This window comes from Electrona antarctica, assembly GCF_951216825.1.
Source record: "Electrona antarctica genome assembly, chromosome: 3".
Lineage (NCBI taxonomy): Eukaryota > Metazoa > Chordata > Actinopteri > Myctophiformes > Myctophidae > Electrona > Electrona antarctica.
The window spans coordinates 24,878,172-24,892,180 of record NC_136808.1 but is presented as its reverse complement, the minus strand read 5'-3'; the positions used below and the strand labels follow the sequence as shown (position 1 = coordinate 24,892,180).

The 14,009-nt window shown below is 42.2% G+C and overlaps 1 protein-coding gene across 1 annotated transcript; it reads right to left on the bottom strand.

Moving 5' to 3' along the window:
• Window positions 1–1,547: 1,547 nt before the first annotated feature.
• On the bottom strand, window positions 1,548–7,455 carry uqcrfs1 (ubiquinol-cytochrome c reductase, Rieske iron-sulfur polypeptide 1). The gene is made up of 2 exons (XM_079497676.1): window positions 7,126–7,455; window positions 1,548–3,326 (listed from the first exon to the last, which is right to left on the bottom strand). Exons 1-2 carry the CDS (start codon window positions 7,334–7,336, stop codon window positions 2,716–2,718), a joined length of 822 nt encoding a protein of 273 aa, XP_079353802.1. The 5' UTR covers window positions 7,337–7,455; the 3' UTR covers window positions 1,548–2,715.
• Between the last annotated feature and the right edge of the window lie 6,554 nt (window positions 7,456–14,009).

The window sequence follows — 14,009 nt, the reverse complement described above, 5'->3', positions numbered from 1 at the left end:
CCTCTGCACTACAACATAGACAGGATGTGATGGTACAATAATGATACAACTACATTTTTATTTTTGGAAAACCAAAAATGCACGCATGAAGAAATCAGACTCAGCAGCACCCGTTAGTGGTTTGAATGACATCTAACTCACCGGGATGTTTTGTTCCTTGATTCTTTTGAGGATAATCTGTACTCTTCTGGACATTGTGTCTCATCACATCCACTAAACCAGTGGTTCTTGAGGGGGTTCCAGGTGGTACCCAGCTAAATGATGGAGAGTTGGAAACCAAATGGACCCTTATTAGATCTTTAACTCTTGAGAACGTGAACTGAAACCAAATTGGTTTCATATTACGTTCTCAAGAGTTAAATTATTGTTAAACATCTGTATGTATTATTACTTAATTTACAAGAAGTCTACACAATTATAGAATGCAGAGGAATTGTTATTTTGATCAATGTTTTCCTGTTATCTCTCCTATGGTATAAATACAGCATGGAATTGTGGACAAAATCTTCTAACAGAATATTGAAGGCTTTGGGTCTGAGAGGCTAAATGTCATCAAATGGTGGTCCGTGGCTGAGCTCAAATGCAGAATAAATAATGAACCTTGAAATGAAACCGGTTGAAAACCACTGCCCTAAACCTATTACCAAAATAGAATGATAATGTTGTCATTTGTATCATTACAAAAATAATACCGACACCATTATCTAATACTCATATAGCAGTATTCTACATTATGTAACACACTTGTTTGTAACTACCTCAGAATGCAGCAGCTAGGTTTGAACAATTAAAACTAAACACATACCCCTGCTGTTATGTAATTGTACAGTATTAAAGCTCTCAATTTGAAATTATGATTAGATGACCCAGCCAGATCTGTATTTTTCACAGGGTGCTTATTACATGTTGGAAATATCTATGGTAATATTATATTGTTAAGAAAACTGTTCATTAGAAGTGAACATAATCATTTTCACATTGCTGCTACCATCTTCATCTTGCCGTTAACAGTATGCTTCACTGGTTGCGTTTATATAGGGTTCAATAGGTCTGCCTTGGACTGAAGTTAATTCAAATCCCTTTGCTTTCCATGCTTATTATTATGCTTATTATTGGGGGTGCATATTTAGTTTAGACTAGTCATTGGTTAGACATGGGTTAAGGTTAGGTTTAGGTGTACTGCCCCGTGGGAGGTTAGGTTTAGGGCGAGGGTTTGAGATAGGTTGTAGTTGTAGGACTAATGACTGGTCTAACCAATGACTAGTCTAAACTAAACACTGTCTAAACTAAGTACTGCACCCGCTTATTGTTACATTTCAAATGAATTTAAAAAAAATGTAATTATTTTGTATTAATTTAAAAAAAGTTACAGACTACTCAGCTGTTAACAGTCAGTTACCAATGAACCGTTGCAGACTTTTGGTGGCGGTGCGTAATAACAGTCGGCGATTCCATACCATACATTGAATTTAGATTACCCCAGATGTGTATGCACTGCAAACATACCAGATAAATCAATGTACTCTCAAGAGATCGACACAGGCCTGATAAATAATACATTTGTGAAGCCTTTATTTCTTAGATAACACATTTGTTGCACTTACTTTGCATGTGAACCGATGGATAGCTCAAAAGTAATAAGATCCACACAGGACTATTTTATTTGTTTGCGTGCGCATCCCGTGGCTGAAATTACACCACCACCAGTCCCTACATACAATCTCTGCTCTCTTATCCAGCTTTAGCTTTTGCAGTTTCCAGTGGAATGCATCCATCACCAGCAATGCCTCAATCACCAAGCAACAAAGCAATGTTCCAATCACGAAGGAAGGACAATCACAAATCAAAGTCTTGGTGTACCCTCTTCCAATTCTCTCTGGGATCATCATTACGCCAGATTTATACGTTTTTAGACAGCTGGTGGATGGAAAAGAAGCTCCACCTCCGCTGACTTTTTGGGCGGAGGTGAGCGTTTCCGGGAATCTGGCCGTCGCGCAAGTATTCCGCGGAGGTGGAGCTTAATTTCCATCCACCAGCTGTCTAAAAACTCAAGCTTTAAGCTGCGCGCAGCCGAGAACTTGCGCAGCTCTTTCGACAGTGTGGCAACAGCTTTACCGATGTGCAACTAAGAACAGCTCTCAAGATGGTTTGGGGCATGTCATCTTATGCATAGAGGACTAAGCAAGTCAATTTCAGCAATACTATGGATACAAATATATAGATAAATCTGATTAGTAGTTATATCTTGGCTTCGTTTAGGTCCATTCATCTCAGTATTTTACACTGTAACTGCATCACCCAATGTTTCAGTACGAAATTCCATTGAGAGTGAGTGGTCAACAGAAAGTCTATAAACAAATAGGTAGGTGTTTTTTTGGCAGCTGTGTGTACAACTCTAAGCAGATGGAATAATAAATAACACAAAATAGGGTCTGAAATTTGGTACATTTTACATTTATTACAAGTTAACTGACCACCCTTGAACATAAGGTTTTTTGTGTATTGAGTGAATGACAATCAAACTGGTTCTTTCTGTACATTGGAACTTTCTTGATGGGGTTTTCTCAAAAGCATCATTGCACTGATGATAAACATTAAACACCTTTATATTACACAAGACAACTTAAAAACCCCAGTGCCATCACGCTTGGAGAAAACCCAAAGCGGCCATCTGAAAATGAGAGCTCAGAGTCAGTTCAAGGTCGCTTGGTCATTTTATCCGACGATCACTGTGTCTTCATCAGGGAACTCGTAGTAGGGAACCTCCAGGTTGAGGGGCGCAGGGCCCTTCCTGATCCTGCCCGACGCGTCGTAGTGGGAGCCGTGACACGGGCAGTAGTAGCCGCCGTATTCGCCGGCGTTGGCGATGGGCACGCAGCCCAGGTGGGTGCAGACACCGAGGACGATGACCCACTTGGGCTCCTTCACGCGGTCTTTGTCGTGCTCCGGGTCGCGCAGCTCGGAGAGGTCGACGGCCGCCTCGGTGGCGATCTCCTTCTCCGTGCGGTGGCGCACGAACAGGGGCTTGCCCCTCCACTTGAAGGTCATGTTCTTGCCCTCTGGTATGGTACTGAGCTTGACCTCGATCTGCGACAGAGCGAGGACGTCGGCCGAGGCGCTCATGGACCCGATGAACTGGCTGACGACCGTCTTGGCCGCGTACACGCCCACCACGCTCGTGGCGCCGGTGACCAGGTAGGAGAAGGCCTTTCGGCTGGCTGCGCTGTCCTGGGAGGACTTGTTCGGGTCCAGCACCTCGGGCCGTCTGTAGTCAGAGAAGTCTGGGATCTTGATGTCTGTGTGGGCGAATCGGACTCCTGAGCGGGCTGTGGTGGACAAACACACACAGACGAATTATGAGAAAGGAGAAAGGTTAACACTTAGCCCGCTAGCATTTATTGAAAAATTAGGATCTAATTCACACCAGCATTTTTCCCAGTTGAGCTCTTATTTTGAAAAGCCACATTTCCAGACTTCCGGAAGTAGACATATCCTAGTAAGTTTAACGGGTCTCGTTCAACTGTTGTTTACAAGATGGATCTATGCCGGGGCACGAGACCTCCACAGCGTCGGCTCTGTGCCATCAAAGAAACGTTGTTTTGACCAAAAATGCCATCTGAGACAAGGAATAGGCGATACAGGCGATTGAAAGAAACAGATAGAATGGATTATTATGGCGAGGACGATCTAAGAAGGGCGATCCATTGTCATGACAACAACAGGTAGCTGTTAACGCAAGTAGCATTATGGCTTGATCGATCGAAAGCGCTATAAAAGCGCAATTGCCATTGATCAACGGCAATGGCGGTAAGCGTAGTATTAAATAATAGGCTTCAATTGACCTAGATCTACGGCAATGGCACGAAAACGGTTACAATGTTTTTGTAATTGTTTTCAAGTCATTACAGTATGTATGTGCAGTAAGAGGCTTTGTACAAGGAAGCACACCTGGTTTATATCCAGGCTTCTTTTTCTTTTCCCACAATTTTGTAACTTTTTTTCCCCACCCACTGTCATGTCATAACTGAGCCAATTATATAAAGACAGATTTAACCGCGACGACGACGTGCGCTTATTCTTCATCATCATAATCACAGCAGCCTTTTTTTCAATGGCAATAATAAAGTTAAAAAGATTGAATCGCATAGCGCTAAACAGCACGTGTGTGCAGTTAATATATAGCAGAAGAATGGATTACAAGCAATCTCATCAACAACAATGTCAGAACGCAGCTGTGGTGTGGAGATGGTCGAGGCTCCAGCCGCTCCACCACACAACTGAACTGCGCATGCAGTGACTTGACTGATCCGTGCGACGACGGGTAAACTTTATACTTCCAATACTGTTAAGTCTGTAAGTGATTCCATTCTCTTGCATATTGCACCTTAGTGGGGATTTTTTCTATAGTCTCTGTTTGCAGTCTGTACATACTGGAGGTTGGATTCGCTCACTGCACTGTCTGTGCAGGACAGACTGTAGTAAACATTAAACACGTTTCCCCCTCCTGTATCGGAGCGTGTATCGGTGGCGTCAAATCCGATCTCCGATACATTAATTAAGCTGGATCGGAGGCCGATCCCGATATAATATCGGATCGGTTGCATCTCTAATAGCAGCATCACATTTTTGTAATTTCTTAATACTGTACATACTGTACCAGTCCAGAAGGGTTACAACACCAAACGGTGTGAGGTTGCAGAAAAAAGGGAGGCTACTGGTGAAATGTCATGTGACTATCGCTACCCGTCTGTCTTCTCCTCCAAATCTTCATTAGTTCCTATTCATCTCTGTTTATGTGAAGTGTAAATTAACTTCCATATTATCTTTATCAACTTTGTATCTTTGTCCCTCATGTATTCTGACTGTAAGGACTATAGGATCTACAGTAGAAGACATGTAATTTGGACAAAGAAAAGCATGTACGCCCCTTACCAGTAAACGCACACAAAACCCACATTAGATATTAATTCTACAAATCTTCAAAATGTACAATAAAACTGCCCATACTGTACAGACTATCTGTTGGTCACACACACACACACACACACACACACACACACACACACACACACACACACACACACACACACACACACACACACACACACACACACACACACACACACACACACACACACACACACACACACACACACACACACACACACACACACACACACACACACACACACAGCAATTTGAGACGACCGATGTATGCAAGACCTTCAGAATCCTCCCATGTGTATAAATCGCCCCAATGTAAACCATACGCCCCTCCTCGCCTTCTTTATTTTGGACAATTAATTTCAGGCCCGGACATTCTTCGACAAAATGAGCTGTCCCTGGCATCCTGTCACTCAACAAATAAGGCCTTTCATAACAAAGTTTACAATAATTGTCCTGAAAACAATTATTTCTCCAGCATGCTCAGACAGCTACAATTTGTCTCAATTGACACACCTGACCTACATCTTATGTTGATGTCTGCAATCGTATATTGTACATTATTCTCTTAACTTAATGTTACTTGGATCTATATACAAATACATGTGGTGAATAATGTTATTGAGCATGGAATTTAACTTGACCTTTTGTACTACAGCCACATTACAAATGTCTTTGCCTGGAAAGGCAAGCTACCCTCTTAAGTGCCAATCTACACCGACTTGAGTTATAAAAACAATAAGTCAGTCCAAGTTAGAATTCCCTTCCTTACAATCTCATACAGTACACGAATCACGAATTATGATTATTATTATTAGTCAACATTTTGCTGTTGTACCGTCCAATAAGCCATTGAAGTAAAAAGGTGCAACCTGGTTTCCCAGTGTGTGCGCTCGCGTGCATGTGTGTTAAAGAGTGACGGTGTCACAGCAATAAGTATCTGGGCGGTCGCAGCCGAGTGAGAGGCCGTCTGGGAACCAGAAGGTCACCCGTTCTCAGAGGGAGTGTAGCTTCCAGGATTACAGTAGATAATGGACACTGGGTGAAAAAATGGGTTGCAAAATTGTGAGATAAAAATTTAAATAAAAAAAATAAACAAGAGCACCGAAAGGGGCTAGTCTTTCCCAAGGGCAATGTGTCCTAACATGTAGGACTGGGCGATATAGACAAGATTTTTTAAACCAAATACCTCAATATTATGAATGACGATACATTATTTTTTTGATTTTTTTATATTTACAAAATAGTGAACATAACCAATATACAAGCTCACAATGCACCGCAAGGACACCATAGACGATGTATTTTTAGTTAGTATACAATAAGGCTTGAGAGGTTAAACCATGAAAACTATAATGCAATAAGTAAATATCTCGTTGATATCAAAAGTCTCATCACTAGCCCTACCAACACGTCGTTATGTATTTTGGCAGGGCTCAAGACAGTGAGAAAATGGGTCACCTTGGGCAAACTTTTTTCAGTTATTCTCACTTTACTGCAAGCCTATTATGTGTATTTGAAACTTGGTGCATAGAAATGCCCCCCCCACACACACACACACACACACACACACACACACACACACACACACAGTATCACTGAACTGTGGTGGGGGTTAAGACTGATAAACACTAACATTTAACGTTGTATAAGACCTTGTCAAGCCTTGAAAGTACAACAAGATTGTCAGGACCTTACAGACACGTCCCTCTAATTTAGCCAGCTGTGCACACACACTGACACCTGTCACCTCAAATGAACCGGCTGGGCCGTCCCGTCCTGTCAGAAGCTATATCTAACCAACAGGAATAATAATTCTGCAGGCGGTTTAATAATAGCAAGAAACGGGGTCAGGAGTTACTTAGATAACATGATTCATGTTCTCACATTAGCACAGCATTAAACTACAAGCGTACAGAGTGTCGATACTTAGTTAAGTGTGTTTGTGTACAGAGGACACTTTTTGGTTGAGCTAAGCTAACTTTAGCCTTTGAAGTAGCCTGCCCTGAACAACATGGATTCGTCATACGGGCGGTGTCGCTCGCGCTGGGCAAATAGCCGATCTACAAGCTCACAAAGCGTCACCTCCGCGACGCTTTGTGAGCTTGTGGATCTGCTATTTCCGGGTTTTGAACTTTGAAGTCTTCTCCTTTAGCAATGTGTGCTAAGCTAATGACTTACCATTGATGCTAACGGTGATAGCGGGCCCGCTGCTCGGCGCCTGGCCACTCAGCGACTCCCGGCACAGGAACGGCTTCTTCAGGTCCACCGCGACCTTGTCCGACTTCACCACGACCCCCGGGATGAGCGCCTTGAGGGGCCCCGCCACGGCGAAGCTCGTCGCCTGCATGTACGGGGAGAAGGACCCCGAGCGAGCCGACAGGGACATCATGTTGGCTGTCTGTCTGTGGAGGACGACCTTGTTGTGTACTATGCTGCTGTGCTGTATGCTAGTGGAGCTGGAGAGAGAGTAGACCGCGTCGTTACGTTACGTGACCGGCGTACGTCACTACGTCGTCACGTGCCACGCGGTTGTTATTGGCACCGTTACCATGGTTTCCGTTGTCATTGTCGCGTCACCACCGTCCACCGCCAGAGCCAATGGATTAAGACATGGTTCACAAACATGACATTGATTGATTGATTGATTGATTGATTGATTGATTGATTGATTGATTGATTGATTGATTGATTGATTGATTGATTGATTGATTGATTGATTGATTGATTGATTGTAGTATTTGTTAACAGTTTGGAGAATTACAGTACATTTCAAGCACAAGTCAATACAACAACTGTTACAACTGTGGACAACAGTCACGATACCATAAAGCATTACCACTTGTTTACAATAGGGTCCACCATGTTCAATTCATCAGAACATGTAGAGAAGTATATACACAAAGAGACAAATATACACAGACAAATATACACAGACAAATATACACGTCTATATAACCAAAAACAGGAAATCATCATAAAAGCGGTAAAAACAAAAACAAAAACATATACAGTGAGGGGAAAAGGGGTGGGGTGGGAATTCAGATTTTACAGGGGGGGCAGTTTCGAATGTCAATGCGAATGAAAATAAAGAATAGAGTAGAAATAGTAGAATTAACAATCTATATATGGCAAAAAGCAAAACATTAGTTTTGAATGGAAAACCCTCCTGGGCTAAATTCGGCCATAGCCAAGCTTGCCCAAATGTGCCCAAATGTGAAGACCTCATCACATTTGTGATGACGGCTATGGCCATTTTTATCCCAAGGAGTGTTTTTCGTGCAAAACGAATGCTTGCCAATGGATGGATAAAATTATCATTTTTCTTGCTTAATAAATATTAATAAATATCCAGCATGAAATGTTGTCATGAGGTCCAGAATTCTAAGTGCTCATCTGCAAGGAATATTAGTATATTTTGTGTTTTAATTGATAAAGGCACATAGAATCATTCAAGCTGCAAATTAAACCTCAACGGATTCAACAGTGTCTCATGAATATTATATTTTAGAGAACCCCATTCCTGTTTTATTTGAATAAAAGATAGTACACGTTTTGCACAAAGGAAACAGATCGCTACAGTTGGTTTCATTTCATAGCTGTTATATGAACCCCTTGCATATTGTATGCCACTGTTCATGGAAGCAAACACATTTTATAATTGCATTAAAAGTGTAGCCTGACTTACAGAATCACAGCTAACCTGTTGCAAATCATAACTAGCTCCCTATAGAGCTACAATGTGGCATATACTCTAATCTAGTGTGTATATAGGATATAATAAACTCCTATAACAGAACCATCTTTACAGTTTTACAAGTAAAAAAGTGGGTGAAATTTGTTTGTGTGCATAGTTAGGCCTACATAGCCTTAACCCATTTTGGGCAGGAAGCCTTTTTGGTGTTTGCTTTAGCTATTTAAAAATTGCAGATCTACAAGCTCCGAGTGAAAATGTGAAAATGTGGCCCAAATGTTTGAATATATTCTTTCAGAGCAAACATTTTTCACTGGAGGTCACTGGATGGATCGTTTCAGATGGGGGTCGGCGGCCAATTACATATATTTTTGGGGGTCCTTGACATGAAAATATAATATAGACTGACACATAAACATGGGTTTTTCAGAAAACGGTCAGGATTTAGAAGACATTTGCAGAATCGTCCTCCTATCATCGGTAACATCTGTGAAGGCAGTATAGGGATTGGGACCCGTAGGTAGGAAGAGTTATTCTGTGTGCATATAATGCACACAGAAACAGTATTATTGAACTGTTTATCTTCCTGGAGGAATGCTGTAGCACCATACTTGCTGGTGGGAGGATATTAAACAGCATGGCTCGGTGAGTGCAGGGGTCTGAGAGTCTAGCCCAGTCCAGTGCACTGCAGGTTCTTGTGACTGGCGGTGCAGAGTTGAACATACCAGCAGCACATACTCAGTGACAGCGTTGATTTTGTCGACTAAAACTATAGACGAGGCCTGGGCCGTGGCTCAGTGGTCCAGGCACCTTGGCTGGCAATCCAGTCTGGCAGTGTGCCTTTACTGCATGTCACCCCCCATCTCTCTCCCCATTTTGTGTCAGCCTACTGTCTGTCCCTCCATAAAAAAATAAATAAAATAAAGGCGAAAGCCACAAAAAAACTATAGACGAAAAATCTTCGTCGACTACCTTTTTTCACCGACAGAAACTAAATGGAAACTAAATGAAAACTAAGTTATGATGACTGAAACTATGACTAAATATATTGACAATTTCGTCAACAAATATAAACTAGACTAAAATGTTAAGAAGGGACTAGTGGACAAGAGATCCAGTATAAGTCATTTTACACTTGGTTGCATTCTGAAGATAGCCGATCTACAAGCTCACAACGCGTCGCAGTGCGCTGTGAGCTTGTAGATCTTTAGGCGACTAAATCAACTGTAGAAATTAGTCAACTAAAATCAACTTATATACTATCAACTAAAATAACTTATGATATTTACAGTAGTCGACTAAAACTAGAGTAACACTAAATCATTCCGGGTGACTAAAATGTGACTAAAACTAAATGAAAACTATTCAAGAGAGTATGACTAAAACTAAATTAGCTGTCAAAAACAACACTGCTTAGTGACATTACTGACACAACACACTGTACTGCAGTATGTCAGCGTCCTCTAACGCAGTGGTTCTCAAAGTGGGGTCCGGAGACCCCCAGGGGTCCTTGAGGGGTTTCCAGGGGGTGCCCAGCAACAGTTTAACCACTTCAACCCTCTTTTATACTTTGGCTATTGTAACATTTCGAAAATCTTGAAAGATTGTGACCCATTTTGAATAATTATTTGGGGTCCCGGCTGGCACCAAATATTTTCGAATGGGGGTCCGCAGCCAAATACAGATGAATTTGAGGGTCGTTGAAATGAAAACGTGTGAGAAAGTGACTGACTGGTCTAGCAGTGGACGTTCTCCAGCAGCTGTCAGGGCAGGTTGTCTCTCTCGTCAGCCTTAAATAACCTCAACTAGATGTCAACTGTCATTCTGTCAACACAAGTGTTAACAGTAACACGTACCACAAGTGATAGTTTATGGTTTATCTGTGCAATAAAACAGCGGTTTTCAACCGGTGGTCCGGGGACCACTGAGGGGGTTCCATGGTGGTTCCCAGCTAAATAATGGAGAGTTGGTAACCAAATGGACCCTTATAGATCTAAGAGTTAAAGTATTGTTTAACATCTACATTAGTTCATTTACAAGAAGTCTAAAAATTGTTATAATGCATGATGATTTCCTGTTTTTTGGCTGTAGAAGTGTATATTTGTATGTCTCTAAATGTTATGATGAATTGAACAAGGTGGACCCTCTTGTAAACAAGTGTAGTGCTTTATTGGGTCGTCCACTTGCAGTTAACAGTTTTTTGTATTGAGTTGTTCTTGAAATGTACTGTAATTCTGCAAACTGTTAATAAATACTTAAATCTTTCAATCAATCAAACTATGAGGCGGGGGGGGGGTCCTATATTACGAGCCTCACTACAGTACACAGACTATTTACCCTATCCACTACTACATGTGAAGGGCACAATAATGGGTTTAAAAACACAGCTGAAACATGAAGTGGAGGGCGTCAAATCCCGCAATTTCCTTTGCAACGCAAAGTGGAGTTTCGGCGGCGAAATTCTAATAATTTACAATTGATTACAAGTCCAATGGCCTTGTTGCGGTCAATTTGAGTTTGAGGCAGTGTAAAATTGTTATCCCAACATGAAAATGCATTTTATGTTTACTAAAGTGTATGTAGATAGGGTCCCAGAGATAAAGATGGTATCCCGGTCAGTGGCCTAATGCATATCATCTATGTCAGATGGTAACCAGCTGTATGTCCAAAATTGTTACCTATGTTGATAGTCTTTTAATATATATTATTTCACAGCAAACATTTTTAACTCATACATTGGGTCCCTGGTGGGGGTCCCTGGAACAGCATTCTTTCAGATGGGGGTCTGCGGCCAATTACTAATAATTGTTGGGGTCCTTGACATGAAATAGTTTAGGTATTTCAGAGAACTGTCAGGATTTAGAAGACATTTGTAGAATCTGGTCTCAGTCCAAAATGGGTTAAGGCAGTTAAGCCATCAGCCAGTACAGCATTGATTCCGTCCCTGTACGGGGTAATGCAGTACAAAGCGATGCACCATGAAGCGCATGAGGCCACAGCACGAGGGAAGTTCCCACTAAATGAATCATTTCCAACTGAATTAATACATTCCTCCGCCAGACCATGGAAGCTATTGACATTTCTGATCTATGGATCGAGTCGAGAGCACAGTGGAGTCTCACCACCGTATCTTTCAACTCACTGTTGACATTTTGCGCCGCTTCCACAAATCCCCTTCAGTGGTTTCACACTGAAAAGAAAGAACACGGCCCTCACATGGTTTGTTCAGTCCACCTGTTTTCTCATTCACGTAGAAAGATAAATTATGCCGAAATCGAAAGGCAGCCTCAAAGCTGGACATAGGAGGGGCTAGCGCCCCTCAAAAATAATTAAAAAACGTTTGAAATGTCCAAACCTGCCAGTGCCCATGCTATGCCACATGTTTCTGAACTATATCAGCCCCCTGAGACAAACGTAGACAAAATGGTACCTAAATAGTTATAATGTGCAAATAGTGAGCACCAATTAGTATGAAGATAGGTTGAAAATGGGTGAAGACGTGGTCCTTTAAGATATGGAAACACTCATTTGAGCTAAATTGAGATCTCCATTTAGGAATTAGGACACAATATAAGCTCATTGAAGCTCATTTCCAGTCCAGACAGCTGCTAGGCCTATACTGACACGTCTGGAATAAGCAGTCCACGTTGGAAGCAGACAATATGGTCTCCAGGGAGCCTGCGTGAACTTCCCATGCTCTCTCACACCTGTCCTTGTGCAGTGATGGAAGTACTGTACTCAGTAAAATTAACAGTAAAATAAAAACTTACTTGTAAGTACACTTTTGAGTATTTCCAATTTCCAATACTTTTACTTCTACTCCACTACATCTCAGAGCCAAATTGTTTGAGGGGTGCTAGCCCCTCCTATACAGTTTTAATGTTTGTCTTGTCTAGATAAACATTGAAAACGCCATTGACAATGGACAGACTTTAATGTTTGTTTTGTCACTAACACAAACATTAAATGCCATTAACAATGAACAGAGTTTAATGTTTTTTTTTGTCACTAAGCAAATCGACATATGTTATGTTATGATATTGCGATGATGTAAGATGATAAGGGTTGGTAAAGCGCCCCTCACATGGGTGTGATTTTTTACTTTTACTCTACTACAATTATTTGAAAAGTTTAGTTTGATTAGAAAACATACATGAACCACTTCAACCCTATATGCCATTTGAAAAATAGCCGATCTACAAGCTCACAATGCGTCGCGATGTGACACATTGTGAGCTTGTAGATCGGCTATTTTCAAAATAATTTTCAAAGTTCCAGACCCACAGGAACGCACCCAGGGTGCCGGCCCGATTCCGGCGAGCCACCCTGCGTCCGAAACGGTTGAGAAATGACAGTTACCGTGTGGGGGTCCCTCTATACTGTATACCCTCTACTGTACTGTACTGTCACTGTGAACAGAGCATGAGAAGTTAATGAACACTGAGGATTTTTCCGTGCACTGGTCAAGAGTAAGACCCTAAAGAGGCAGACTAGTCTCAAAGCAGTGAGATAACTCTTATTTTACTGATATTTTAAATAGCACAGGCACCCAAGTGGTGACAGTAAAGTGCAATTTAGTAGCATGAACATCATAAATGTAGTACTGTTACAGTTTACTATAGGCTATACCACTTATTTTAGTTCAGAAATATTATGGCCATGGGGGATGGAAAGGGTCTCTGAGCCTAGCTGGGTCATTACATTGTGACTCACGCACACATTCATACACACACACTTGCACAGCTACACACACACAGTCGCACGCACGCACGCACGCACGCACGCACGCACGCACGCACGCACGCACGCACGCACGCGTTCATATATACACACGTGCACAAATAAATGGTAAATGGTGCATTTATATAGCGCCTATATCCAAGGCGCTTTACAGAGATTGTGCATTACATTCACCCATTCACACACCGATGGCAGCGGAAACCATGCAAGGCACCAACCAGCACATCAGGAGCAATTAGGGGTTCAGTGTCTTGCTCAAAGACACGTCGACAGCAACTCTGGGGGAGCCGGGGTTCGAACTGGCAACCTTGCGGTTACCATCCAGCCACTCTACCCCTGAGCCGCACGCACACACGCACGCACGCACGCACGCACGCACAGACACACACAGACACACACACACACACACACACACACACACACACACACACACACACATACACACACACACACACACACACACACACACACACACACACACACACACACACACACACACACACACACACACACACACACACACACACACACACACGTGCATACAGTACATTACTCGCATAAGCTTGTGCCCAACAGCCACAGTGCTGAAGTCAATTCTTCCGGAAGTATAACTTCATGGCCTGGTATGCAA